The following is a 14,333-nucleotide window of genomic DNA, read 5'->3' as shown; positions in this document are numbered from 1 at the left end:
TTGCAGCCTTGACTAAGTTCTGTTTTATCTCCTCGCAGGAGATCTTAATCCCTGAGTTGTCAGCCTGACCTTCCAAAGAGAGTTGTGAGCGGTTCTTCACCCCTCTCTAGGGCCCTAATGAATTATGACATCTGTCTGATCAGACCTGACGGTTTACAACATTTCCATACTGAAGTCATTAATTGAACACCTGATATAAAGCAGAGCAATGATTATTTCCAGTCCTCCTCAAAAACAAAAAGAAATAGCAGATTGCTATGGAAACTTCTGGACAGCTGGAACGTTCTGTCCAGTGATAGGAATGGAGCGCATCTGTCCTGCGTTATGTTTATATGAACTTCACATGAGAGTTATTGAATGCCCGTGGATGATCTATACCCTGATCTAGAGTCTGTTAACCACCAAGACCCTAAGGCTGGACTGTATATATTGATTTTTGAATTTGTATAATTTCCTTGAATCATTTCTTTTTAACTTTTCAAATTGACATCCCCTTAAAAAAACGTATTCACTGTAAAAAGTGAAAATGAGTTACCTTAAAGAACTATTTCTACCTGATCTGACCCATTCATTTCACAAGCGTAACCAAATGTATTCATGTTCACGCAGTAATATGATGAAACTATTCATCTGACATAAAAATAATTTTATAAAAGATGCCACAATATTTATAGGTTCATTTAAAAAAAAAAAAAAAAAAATTTATTTAAAAAAAATCATTATTCATATTATTCTGTTCATGTGGAAAACATCCTTTTTTAATTCCATTTTTATGGTATTTTATGTTTTATCCAATAATTATTATATAAATGAGAACAGGCCTATCTGATAGGATTTGAATGAGTGTTTTTATTATATAATTATATATCTTTTTTAACTACACTTTTTTAAACTAAACTTAAATGTTAATTGCATTTTGAAACCATAAACTGATCAAATCTAATTAAAATCGAACTAAATCTACTAATCCCAGCTGCTTATCTCTCATTTATTTGCCGTTCTCCTCTTCAAAATCAGTTCAACAAAAAATTCCTGCAAAACATACACAGCTAGTCTTCATCGGTGTTATTGCTATGTATATTTTTCTGTATCACCATCTGAAGTTGCGCTGGTGTAAATGCACTCTTTGAGTGTTTGTGGCTGCTGTTGCTATGGAGACGCTCAAGCAGGACTATGGGCCATCCGCCTGCCACTGTGTTTGTTGGAATTCGGGGAGGGAAACAGAAGGATGGGATCTCCTGAAACCGCAAAACTGTTTTAAGAGAATAGCAACAACATTATCGTCAAAATACATTCTTTAAAGACTATTTTAAATGTAATAAACATGAGTGGTAGTGTCATACAGCATCTACAAGAATTTACACAATACATGTATACATTTCATCTTAACTTGGGCTGTAATGTTATAACAAGGTAATGGATTTTAAAGGCAGAGGTGGAAACGTTACAAAGACAGTGGACGTATACAATATGGTAAAAACAGCGTTATAATTTGGGCCATTATGAAGACTGTGGAAAGACGACAGTTATGAGAGTCAAATCACAGGAATTGTCTTATTTTTACATGGTAGTTGGAGCAAGGCATTTGCATGGGGCAGGGGAAGGGGTGCAGGAGGGGTGCATCGAGTGCCAACAAGAGGAAAAGTGTTTTTACCAGACCACCAAGAATGAAGAAGACCATGAACAGGCGTCCAAGAGTGGTTCTTGCATAGACGTCTCCATATCCCACAGTGGACATAGTGACCATTAATAAGTACACACATTCCCAATATGAGAGCGGTTGAGAGTTTTGAAAGTTTTCCCATGGATCCCCTGAGTTTTCCACCTGCAGTGGAGAGGAGAGCAAAGAGAGAATTACTGAGCAATCAAAGCACGATCCTCTACAGCCATCTAGTGTCCATAGAGAAAATCACAAAAATTAATTGTGAGAGAAACCAAACTGAGGATTTAGTGGCAATCAGAGTCTTTACTGCCATCTAGTGGCACAGATGTCCTCTGGCACATCCTGATTAAAAAAATAAATAATAATAATAATAAAAACACGGAAAAGGAACAACAAAACACCAAACCTTTAGATGAACTACAACACAAACCATATACGGCACAAAGGGACAGACGTGACGTTCGTTTAGGAGCTTTTTCCTCCCACGAATCTGCACGTGCACTCCTTTCTTGGTCAGTTTCTCCTGGGGCATAGGGAGAGGGGGGGCGTGTGTGTGTTTTTTCACTCACCAGATGAATGAATCCTGCAGCAGTGAGCCATGTGCTTATGAAGATGGAACACAGGTTCACCAGCTTGATGGAATTACTGTGAGAGACGAGAGTTACATCAAACCTCTCAAAGTGAAACGCATCACACTGACGTACAGATCAGTCAGTCATCTACTGAGCCCAACACACACACGAGCGGGCCGCTTCCAGCCACGCCTTGCCGTAACGCTGCTCACTGGGAGTGAACACACAAGTTATCAGCAAACAAACCAGAAGACAGTGGGATCCCGAGGATGACCAGCGCATATCTAAAGAGGCGTTCACACTGTTGGTTTCTACTCTACAGCGTGTCAGGGGGTGGACTGCATGCTAGTTCTCTCAATGCTAGTCGGCACATCATGTTGCTGTGCGTTTTGCGTAAAGACAACCCCAACTTTATGTCGGCAACGGTCCTGATGCTCGTGTCACCTCAAATTGCTACTCTCACTGAAAATGAAAGACTTCTGGTCACTGCAAAGCACCGTCAATGTGAACACCCCTCCTTTAGCAGCCAATGAGAGAAAATGCAGTGGTGGAAATGTAACGTCCTGTTGACAGCTGTGTCAGTTCAGTGTGATATATCGGAGCAATTTCCCCCGAATGAAAAACGAGATAGCCGCTAAAATAAATGAAACGTCCAGCGGTTTTACAACCACTGAGTTGGGTGCTGACTGCTTTTTCCCCACTTCCTTTCTGATTCATTGACTTTTTTTCTTCTTTTTTTTTTACGAAATACCACGAGATCTGTCATGTGTGTGACAGCCTGCCGGAGGAGGAATCAATCAGAGGCCTGTCTGCTTCATACTCTTGCATTCATCAGGGTGGATGGCGGCCCTGTTCTCTTACCTACAGCACACTAAAAGCGCACACAGTGTGGGATTAATGTAAAACATTCGGAGCAGACTTCTGGGTCAAGTCTGGGTAAGTGAAGGAACGGACATCGGAGACCGTACAGACTGTGTGTTGATGCCAGCGGAGTGGAGCTTTTGAGACGGACAGTGAGAGAGATGCGTGATATGTCGACGGCCTTACCTTGTTTTTAAGATATTCAAAAACTGTAAAATTTCTGAGAACTGTATCAATCTCAAGGCTCTTAGAAATCTCAGACCTACAAGAGAGGAGAAAAGCAGAAAACAATGAATAAAAAATTGTTATTGTAAAGCAATCTGTATGTTCAGAATGGAACACCAACTTATGGCATACTAGATTCTACATTTGTTTTTAAAGACCCCATGAATGGCTTGTCAAGCTCAGTTTTCTTTCTGGCATTGATGTGTTTAAAGTTGGGGTGGAACATATCAAAAGGGATATTTTTTTTTAATTGTTGTTTCTATTATTATTATTATTATTATTGTCAAAAAGCTTTAGTTTAAATCACAGCCATGCACTAAAGATTTGTATTAGTGTTACTTGCTCGTATTTTTAAACCTTACATTTTTATGTATATCCACAAAAAAAGTTCTTAGATACAGTACAAAAAGTCACAATAATAAAAATGTATGAGTCTGAATGTGAATCAACACACAGCAATGATGAACATGTCAAACAGCAGTATAATGCTTCAACGGTCATTGGCATATTACACACAACTATCATCACACAAATTTCGATGTAATGTTAAAATGACTACATTTTAGTAGCTCAGTCATATAATGAGTCATCAATAAAACAGATTTTCAGTCCATTTATTCTTCAGGAAAAGGGAAGGTCAAGCACATTGTATTGTGAGTTACAATAATCCATGAAGTGTACTCTGCATTCTGGCAAATATAGTAGTTTGTTCAGATATTTTCTGCATAGTGTGCAAACACTGCATTCCTAGTAAGAGTAGTATGGTACTTTGCCATTCCTAACAAACAAATTTGCCAATCTGAACATCTCATATTTTAAAATCCCCAACAAAATTTTTAATTTTAGACAGCATGTCTATATGACAATGATGTTTTACAGTAATACTAATCATTACAGTAATATACTGTATAATTATATATATATAATTATTATTATTTTTTTATTTTTTATTTTCTTATTTATTTGTATTTATTAATCATTTTTAGACAATTAATTATGCATATAAACATATTAATTTAGTTTAAGCAAAACTACTGACACAACATGACCATTTATATTAATGGTATATTATTCATATAATTATTATTATATTATTATTTAATGGTATAATAATTCATATTATTTAATTTTATTACAATTTTAAGGAAAGATATTGTTCCTCATACTTTTTAAAAATATCTGAAATATGACCTGGGCATGTCCCTGAGCTTTTTTGGTTGTTGTTATGTATTGCAATCAGTTGTTAAGCATGTATTATTTTAACAATTTATTTAGAGCTTAGAGTAGAGAAAGAAGAGCCATGGAACAATCACACGTACGTGTGTGTGTGTGTATCAGGAAGCAGATTAGAGAACAATATCACCTGCTTCAGCAGACTTCTTACATAAACATAATTTTTTGTCCTGCTTTCAGCCTCAAAAACATCAGAAGCACATCACAACATCTTAGTTTTGTACATTCCAAATTTGTACAAAAAATTACTCAATGTTCTTTAACCTGTTGAACCTTCCTTCTTTTTGAGCCAAAACCATGACAATGTTGAACAACGATGATGTAGGGCAGATCTGGCAAAATCTGACGTAAACAATGGATTATATTATATATTATGTCAACATTTCAAAGATTTAACACTTTTGGACAAAAAGTGCTATTGGATGCTTTTCAGTGGACGATTGACTTGAACAATTTACCCAAGTGTAATGGATTGGATTCATCTCGCGATCACAGTTTCATCAGTCTTATTTAGATTACTCTAGATTATTAGCATGTTTTCATTTGTATTTCTGATAGAAATTACTATATTACTGTTGCTGAAGCATTTCTATCATAAAACATAGAACAGATACTGACGCTAAACCCATGGGCCTTTCAATATATAATTTGTCAACATTTGTGTGAAGTCGGGCCAGAGAGCGGGGATCAGGTCCTGACAGGATTCACGCTTTCTCTTTGTAGAGAAATATTTGACTTCAAGTTTGAGGTTATCTTCAGCAACAGGAAACAAAAACACCTCAATAAAACTTCTTACAGTCATTAAGTGAAAAATTAAAACAGCACAGCTACAGAAAATACAGTCTTAAACTAAAGAGAAGTTCCCCAGAAAGGATGTCTTACCCCATTTAGACAGCACATGGAGGCAGTAAAAAAAAGAGCCCTGACTGTCACTCCTGCCATCTCCAGTCTGGCCTGGGCCCAACTTCACACGGTAACCGTTCTGAAACAGCTCACCACACGACTTTTTGCGCCGTACGCTCTCTTGAACGGTTTCCGTGACCATAGCACCCCGCGGGCCCCGAAAACAGATCATGATTCTGAGATCCTCAGAGTTGATTCTGTGATCCTACTCCTTTATGAATCCAGATACGTAGAATGTGATGTTTCCTCAGAACTTCTAAAATGTGCAATCTCAGATTTACTTTACAAAAAAATAAAATAAATCTAATTTGGACTCAGAGAAAAAGAGATAGAGCGTAGAGCTCATAGAGCGTGAACAGGAATGTGTCTAAAAGACTGTTCAACAATACTAAAAACCCTTCAAGCTTAGACTGAGACACCTGTCATTGGATGAAAATCTGATTGCAGCCACAATCTCTGACGTATTTGGTCTGATCTTTTCAATATTAAATTCCCACGCACGTATCTTGCCTTTGATCCCCTCTCTGTTTAAGCGAGGTGACTAGCTTTTGTGTACACTGAACCCTTCTAGAGATTTAGATCTGTTAAAATGAAAACGGAAATGGAAAGAAAAAAACAATCCTGAATTAATCACTGGGGTTTCACTTGAAGTGTTACTTGAGGTTTTTTATTTGTTTATTTTTATTTTACTGATAACTGTAATGCTGTGCAGTAGGATTGTTATGCTCGAAATTTCATAGCAATAATAGCTTTCTAAATGAAGTGGCGCAATCCTGCTGTTGAGCTCATCTATATTCACTGTACTTCAAAGGTGTCATAAAAGAAGATATTTTGATATGTTAATAACCAAACAGTTTAGGTGACCACTGACTTTCATTACATGGAAGAACACTAATTTCTCAAAATATGTGTTGTTGTTGTTGTTCAGCAGAAGAAAGTAACTCATACAGGTTTGAAATGACATGAGAGTGAGTAAAAGATTAGAATTTTTATTTTTGGCTGAACGATTCATCAGGAACGCTCCTGATACAAAGGCTGCTTCAAAAGTTAGGCTGTTGTCAACATTATGTTGCTGTCTAAGATCTCATGGAACTCTTTTTGACAACATTCTAAGGCAGCTTTGCACATATCCTGTCAAGAGAAAACGATCCAAGAATGTACTGTGACAAGCTCAGTGCTAACAATGAATCCAAGAAACCTAAAAAATTCATTACAGACATACTTTAAATGTATTCAACACAACCAAATATCAAAATAAGTCATTAAAGTATTAAATATAATTTTAAAACCTGACTATTTTACACAATATGTATGTGCCAAGTCTTGTTATACTAGCGGAGCAACATATTATTTCTAATTCTCATGAAGTCTACTGTGCACTTTGCAAGAGAAATGCTATTTTCAATCTGTTCCAAGTCACTTAAAGGGGCAATATGTACGAATTTTAATGTATTCATCGCTTTTTTGTGCCAGTGTGTGAACAGTTTGTAGCGAAACTTAAAAACCGAGACCTTCCTCGACGTCCTAGGGTGTCTGTGAAAGAAATTAAATTGGGCAAAAACACCGTAAAGACATTTATATTTTTACAAAAGATTTGTATTTTAAATTTCAAAAACGTAAAAAAATCTTAGTGATACCAAACTTTTGAAACACACACATATATACATATACACACATATACACATACACATACATATGAATATCATACAAGAATATATTCACATACAATATATACACACATATATATATATATATATATATATATATATATATATATATATATATATATATATATGTATATATATGTGTATATGTATGTATACATATGTATGTATGTGTGTGTGTATATATATATATATATATATATATATATATATATATATATATATATATACACACACACATACATACATATGTATACATACATATACACATATATATACATATATATATATATATATACATATATATATATATATATATATATATATATATATATATGTGTGTGTGTGTGTGTGTGTGTGTGTGTGTGTGTGTGTGTGTGTGTGTGTGTGTGTGTGTGTGTGTGTGTGGTGTATATATATTGTATGTGAATATATTCTTTCTTGTGCTTTATTTCCGAGAAATTAGAATGAGACCATTTTAATTTGATTTTTTTCTTTAGAAATTAGATTTCTGTTTAATCTGCTTGGCAACTATGGCTGCTTGTTTGAGATGATGATTCGTCTAAATTATACAGAAAAAGACCTAAGGCAGCAGCAGACAACAGAGCAAGACACTTGATTTAACTCTACATTCAGCCACACTGGTATCTACGTTGTGCATCAGTAATTTCCCATGAACCTTAGGTGAACCTGATAGCATGTTTCTGTCTCAGCAGCTGAAAGGCCCGTGGCACAGGAACCAGGAGAGTAGGCCAGTGCTGTGCACTGAAGCAGGCTTAATGGACATGTGTAGTATGGACAGATGCTCATTCAGACCATTTCATTCACATCTGCAGGCCCACAGACCAACAGCATGTCACGTGTGTTACAGTCACAAACCACTGGTTCTTTTTCTCAATCAGGGAATACTGAACATGTTTAAAGGGGATAAAGGGCCGCCGGGATTATTCGTCCCTCGTTTCTCCCAGAATGCATCCGTGCAGGCATGTACTGAAGCCTGCCATGTGAGAGAGGGTTTTATATATGAAAGAGGCTTAAAGCACAAATTAGTTTCCTTCACTGATTTTTCTTCTTCTGGCCATGCGACTCTTATTTCTAACCGAGAATCTTCTAGTTCCAGTAGTGTTGCACAATACTGCTTCAAACCACCAGATGGCAGTAGTACTTAATATCCACATCATCAGGGATGGACTGGGACCACTGATGGTGAGAATCAACCACCACAAACTCCATCAGAAAACAAATAACTTTGATACACATCTACTAAATTACATTTGCAGAAATTGATTTATTAAAATGAAAAGTTGTATAGAGTAGACCACTGAGAATGTTACTTGCATATGCAAGTACTCAACTACTGATATGGTATTAGTAAATACTACATTCTTACTTTTTTATTAATCATAATCAGACTCTTACAAAGCATTGAGTACATTTGGTTGGTTGTTTAAACCCTGTTGCAAATGTATCATACGAGCAAACAAAAACAAAGTTACGCATGATGTCCACCTCCAAAGAGAAAAACTTTTGAACTTTCTATTCATCAAATAATAGTGGATTTTTTAGTGGATAGTCAAACTGTTTTTAACACTAATAATAATACAAAATGTTTCTTGAGCACCAAATCAGCATATCACAATGATTTCTGCAGGATTATGTGACACTGAAGACTGCTTTGCCTTGACAGAAATACATTACATTTTAAAATATATAAACATAGAACACCGTCATTTTAAATTCTAATAATATTTCACTATACTAGTGTTTTTACTGTATTTTCTATCAAATAAACGCAGCTTTGGTGAGAATAAGAGACTTGTTTCAAAGACATAAAAAAAATCTTTTGAACAGTAATGTGTATTTAACACAATTCTAAATTAGAATGTTTCATTTTGTTTAAAATGGTTTGTAGCTCCAAGCTATATCACGTCATTCAGGCAAACCACCTTTCAAAAGAGAAGTACGGAAAAGACATCACTGAAGCAGAGCATTTTAATGGCCCTGGAAATAACAATAAAATCTACAGTGAACCTAGGAATCTCCCTCTATATACATACCCTCTATTAATATGCACAAGATCTCCTCACATAAGACACTGTGATTAATGCCTTCTCTTCCCAGAGCGATACAGCTTTTGAAAGAGGAATTTAACTCACAAAACGTCTCTATTTCAGTCAAGTATGTGTTGTTAATTGATTGCAAAGATGAAGGAAGCTAGTGTAAGACTGGAGAAACTGGAAGAGGCTTACACTAGTGTGGTATAACAGCCTCGTGCTAATCCATACACAACACTTGTGTTTAAAAATATTCTCCTGCACTGCTTTGAGAAGATTAATTTCTATTTCCCAGAAGAGGGTCTCTGCATACCCTTCAAATTTTGCGTTAATCAAAACATTGCTTTAATCAAGGTCCAATTTTCAGAGCGGGAATGGTATAGCCAAGGTTCGCTCATGTGCCAGGGTCTTTGACAGTCCCTACAGCAGATTTAATTATGATCCATCATAGTTTCCTTTACAGGCTGGGACCAGAATACAATAGTTCTTGTGAAATGTGTGTGAAATGTTTTAAAAATACAATGCATTAAAATGCAAGCACGGTTAGTGCAATGCATATTTTTTTCAATTAGTGCAGTTCCACAAGCTTTTTTGTTTCAAAAACATTTGTCATTAATTTTCTTCCTTACATTTGGCTTTAGTTTATATGTGTTACATGACACATTTACAACAGGGTTTCGACAAACAACTAGCAATGTACCAAACATTTTATAAAAGGGTCTGATTATGATTTGCCCTGGTGGAAATTTAGTGCAGGATAGTTATCCTTAGTCCGGCAGTGCTTGCTCCCGAGGGCCTGACAATTCCTCAATGTTTATTATGCTGTTTGTTCTCTAAAAGCTCTTTTCGCTGAGATTAATATACCTCTGATCTGCTGTATATCATCATTATGTAACATATGACCACTGTAGTTCCCTCCATTCAAAAGTTTGCTGATGGTGTAGGACACGTGGCTGATGTTGCTCCAGATTTCATATGCCGGCTGTTTCACAGTCTTTCATCATGTCTGAGAATTTGTCTCTTTATTCTGTGAGAGCACTCTTTGGTCTTTGAGATGGCTTTATTCTGCAAGACAGGCCCATACCATGTCCCCAAAAGTACCAGGAGCTCATTCATTCTGTTTCATATCCATACATGTTTACTAGGTATGGTGCAGAGTGTGTTTTGTCCACTGGAGGGCTCTAGCTGAGTTTAACAAGCTTTAGTTTTAAATAAATTTTAAACAGTATCACATCAATGTGCATCAATGTAAATTAAACATTACATGTATTCATGTGATGGTAGAGCTGAATTTTCAGCATCATTACTCCACTCTTAAGTGTCAAATGATCCTTCAGAAATCATTCTGATGATTTGCTCCTCAAGAAACATTATCATCAATGTTGAACACAGTTAATATTTATGTGGAAACTAATACATTTCAGAATTCTTTGAAGAATAGAAACTTCTAAAGAACGGCATTTATTTGAAATAGAAATCATGTAACATTATAATTGTCTTTACTTTAACTTTTAAACAATTTAATGTTTCCCCCAAAAAACCCTGACTCCTTTTGAATGGTAGTATATACTGCCTTTAAAGTTTAGCATAATTGGGACTTGTCCAAATCTCAATTATTTATTATATATAATAAATTCCTTTGATCTTTCACAACTCATTCAGTTGGTTTTGACAGCTTAAAAAAAGGAAAACTGAAGCTGGAGTCTAGTTTCTTCTGATTCAAATTCTACATCCCGTAGATATTTTAATCATGATGCTTCTACAAGCAGCAACACTGTTGTGTAAATAGTAGACGACAATGCCTGAAATTGTGGACGTGTGAAATGAGATCTGTGAAGTTAGGAAACACACTCTGATTACAAAATTGGTCTGCCTCCAAACCGTTATACTCCTAATGGTTTCGAGCTTTTAACGAGCTCAATGCTCAAACTTCCTCAGCGTTTGGACTGCACGGGCAAGTCCTCAGCTGTTTACATATGCCGCTCAGCCAAACAGCTGTTATTAGGGGGATGTTGATAGCAGCTTTTATTTGATTTTCATTTAAAGGCTCGGTAGGGAGGAACACCATTAAAATTACAGATTTTTTTATTATGAACTTCTGCTTTTCTAATGCATTATTCAAACAGCACCATGGCAGAAGATGACAGTTCTCTAAAGCTGGCTACCGAAGTACTTAATTATTAACTACTGTTTTTTGATGTGTATAAGGAAGGGCGGCATTCTTTTTACAGTTGTTTTGGAAAGCACCAATGACACAGGTGGTGTAACGGTTATGAACGAGTGTGTTTACATTGACTGTACATTCATTAGTCTAAAGCAGAGATGCTTTCATAACCTCTTTGGAAACAGGATACACAGGCACACACACACACACACACACACACACACACACCAGTCACTTGATACCGTAGTCGTGTCTTACCTGTCACTCACCCCAACTTTGACACAAACATATTGTGATGGGAAATCATTACCATCGAAACGAGGGTGCTTACTCGCCCCACTGGCTACTCAAAAGTAAGCCTTATACAGGAACGTACACCTTCCCTTTTCCAAATCTCACCTTTTTGTAAAAGGTGAGATTTAAAAAGCTAGTCCATTCTGGCTAATGTTGGTCAGTGTGCCTCTCGCAGGTTGAGCGGTGATGCTATTATCCCAGCATAATTAAAGCCCAAAGTCATCTCACGTTCTTAACACCCTTCTCAGCCTTTCTTCACATAAGCCACACGGTCATCTTTGCAGTTTGCCATATTTCCAAGCCATGACATTTTGTAGCTATTCTTGGGTTTCCCACGACAGAGAGTGACAACAAACCATGGCAGCTTGGCCATGTTCGAACATTTGTATTTTTTAAGCTCTTGTTCGAACATTTGCCCTGGTCTCATCATCAGTTTGGCCTTTGTCTCCTCTATCTGTAGTTTGAGCTGTTTATGTGACTGCTGCCCTGTGGTTCAGGGACTGACAGGAGGGTCAGGAGAGGGAAAGGGGTGTGAGGAGTGTTTAAAGACTTACCCAGCCAGCTCCTGTTCAGATAAACTGACACAAACACGGGCGGTACGGTGAAGAAGTCCACCACTGAGTTCACCTCCAACCAGAACCACAGCTTATCATTGGCTGCTATGAACTGGAAGATGATGAAATGGAAAACGGGTCAATGTTACATTGTTTTAAAGGGGATCATATTTTAGAATGAAAAAAGTCTGGTCAAACATTAAAAGTTATTGGTGACAAAAAAATATGACTGGGTGTGCAGAATGTGATAGAAATATGTTGAGCATGAAATATGTACTTACACGCAGGCCAAAGTAGAGTAAGAAGAACACATTGAATGCCATGTCAATTTGTAATGTGAAGTCTTTGTAGAAATTCTGACAGGATTCTATAGGACTATGGAGAAAGAAAAATAAATAAATGTTAATTCAATTTCAAACAGATTCATGATTTAATTGGCATGGAAATAAAGTCAAAATGCAAACTTAACCTGAATGGTCCTAAAAATAGTTTTGTTTTGTTTTTTAGGCAAAATGTATTTTCTTTTCTTTCTGATTATAAATACATAATCTAATTATAAATATGCACATATAATATAAAATACACCATGTAACATTATCAAACTTGCCTTTTTGTCATACTTTTCCGGACTATATATTTATATATACTACTCTTATATAACCTACATAAAAGTTTGCATAAATAATACAATATTCATTTGCATGATGGTGATATATAGTTGGTTATATCTATATACATTGGTTCTGTACTAAGTACAATGACAATAAAATTTTAAATCAGGATGTCTTGAAAAAACAAACATGAATAGTTTATGACTATTACAATTATTCACAGGAAAATACAACTTATTATGATATAATGTACCATGAATGCATTGCAATACCTTTTTAATACATTATATGTCATTGCATCCCAGCAAGTTAAAAACATCTCTAGAATTTTGACACGCAGTCAAGACATCAGGAACGTTGAAAGACACTGATATGACTCAGGACTGTCTTAAAGCACCAGTTGCCTTTATCAGTTAGAATAAAATATATATAAAATATATAACAGCATTTCTGATTTATTCAGTACAACTGGGATGGTTAACTCGACTGTTGAATGGTTCAATTAATTAAAAGGCTTCATTTCATACCATAAAAGGCACCAAAAGCCTTTGAACTGAGGTTAATGTGGTGCTGCCCTTTCACTGCCATTATCTCATGTAGGAAGTAATTTAGAGACCAGCCTTGAAATTCAATAGACATAAATAATATGAAACTAAAGAAAAGACAGCCAAATTAAGGGAAAAGGGGCCCATAATGCATGTTTAACTAGCTACTTTTGGCCTTAAAGTGATAGTTCACCCAAAAATTAAAATTTGCTATTAATTTACTCACCCTTAGGCCATTCAAAATGTAAGTGACTTTTTTCTTCAGGAGAACAGTAAAGAAGAGTTTTGCCTGAAACCGTGGTCCTTCGCGATTCATATAATACAATATAAGTCAATGGCTACTGTGACTTTAAGAGTCATATTGTATTATACGAATCACAAAGGACCACGGTTTCAGGCAAAACTCTTCTTTAAATTTACAGCAAATTTTCATTATTTTGGTGAACTATCCCTTTAATGGTCAGGAAGAGCTTTCTATCAAGTTACAATTAGCGGCGTCTCAAAATGCACAACCGTCAACACATGTACGCTGTGAAACACAAAGCGCCTGATCCTTGAGCTCACTGTCACTTCACACTCTACAATTACAAGAGATCTCCTGCCATGTGGCATCCATGCAGAAAGTATCCCTGCTCAGAAATCTTAAGACCTGAATGTCATTCTTGACTGCCTGGGCCATAAGATGACACTTTCCCAGGACCTTATAGAGATGTGAGCTGCTCTGAGGTCAGCTGAAAGCATGCTATGCCAACTAATAATGTGGTAAACAGTGCTCAGGCGCTCCTGAGCTTCCATCTAACACTAGGTGGCCCCAGTTTCTAATCGAGTGCCTGCGGAGGACATACAGCAATGTCAATGTGCACAGAACTATGCCGCCCTGAGGGACGAACGCAGTGGGCTATTTCAGGCTAGCTACAGTATCTTCATCATCTTCTTTTACAAAGATGCTGCACTTTGGCACTCATTCAGAAAGAGAACAGAATGAATGTG

The 14,333-nt window shown here is 36.4% G+C and overlaps 1 protein-coding gene across 11 annotated transcripts in view; it reads right to left on the bottom strand.

Moving 5' to 3' along the window:
• Positions 1-14,333, bottom strand: part of kcnma1a (potassium large conductance calcium-activated channel, subfamily M, alpha member 1a) — a 182,664-nt gene that overhangs the window by 63,693 nt on the left and 104,638 nt on the right. For all 11 annotated transcript variants that reach the window (XM_084092686.1, XM_084092687.1, XM_084092678.1 and 8 more), the window contains exons 4-8: positions 12,469-12,562; positions 12,188-12,299; positions 3,283-3,358; positions 2,233-2,308; positions 1,655-1,825 (exon numbers count right to left, since the gene is read on the bottom strand). In XM_084092686.1, the coding sequence (XP_083948812.1) occupies positions 1,655-1,825; positions 2,233-2,308; positions 3,283-3,358; positions 12,188-12,299; positions 12,469-12,562 (529 nt within the window). The remainder of the gene's footprint in view (positions 1-1,654; positions 1,826-2,232; positions 2,309-3,282; positions 3,359-12,187; positions 12,300-12,468; positions 12,563-14,333) is intronic.

The sequence above is a fragment of the Abramis brama genome (assembly GCF_963993115.1).
Source record: "Abramis brama genome assembly, chromosome: 19".
Lineage (NCBI taxonomy): Eukaryota > Metazoa > Chordata > Actinopteri > Cypriniformes > Leuciscidae > Abramis > Abramis brama.
Note: the sequence above shows the minus strand (reverse complement) of the source record. Positions and strands in the feature narration are given on the sequence as shown.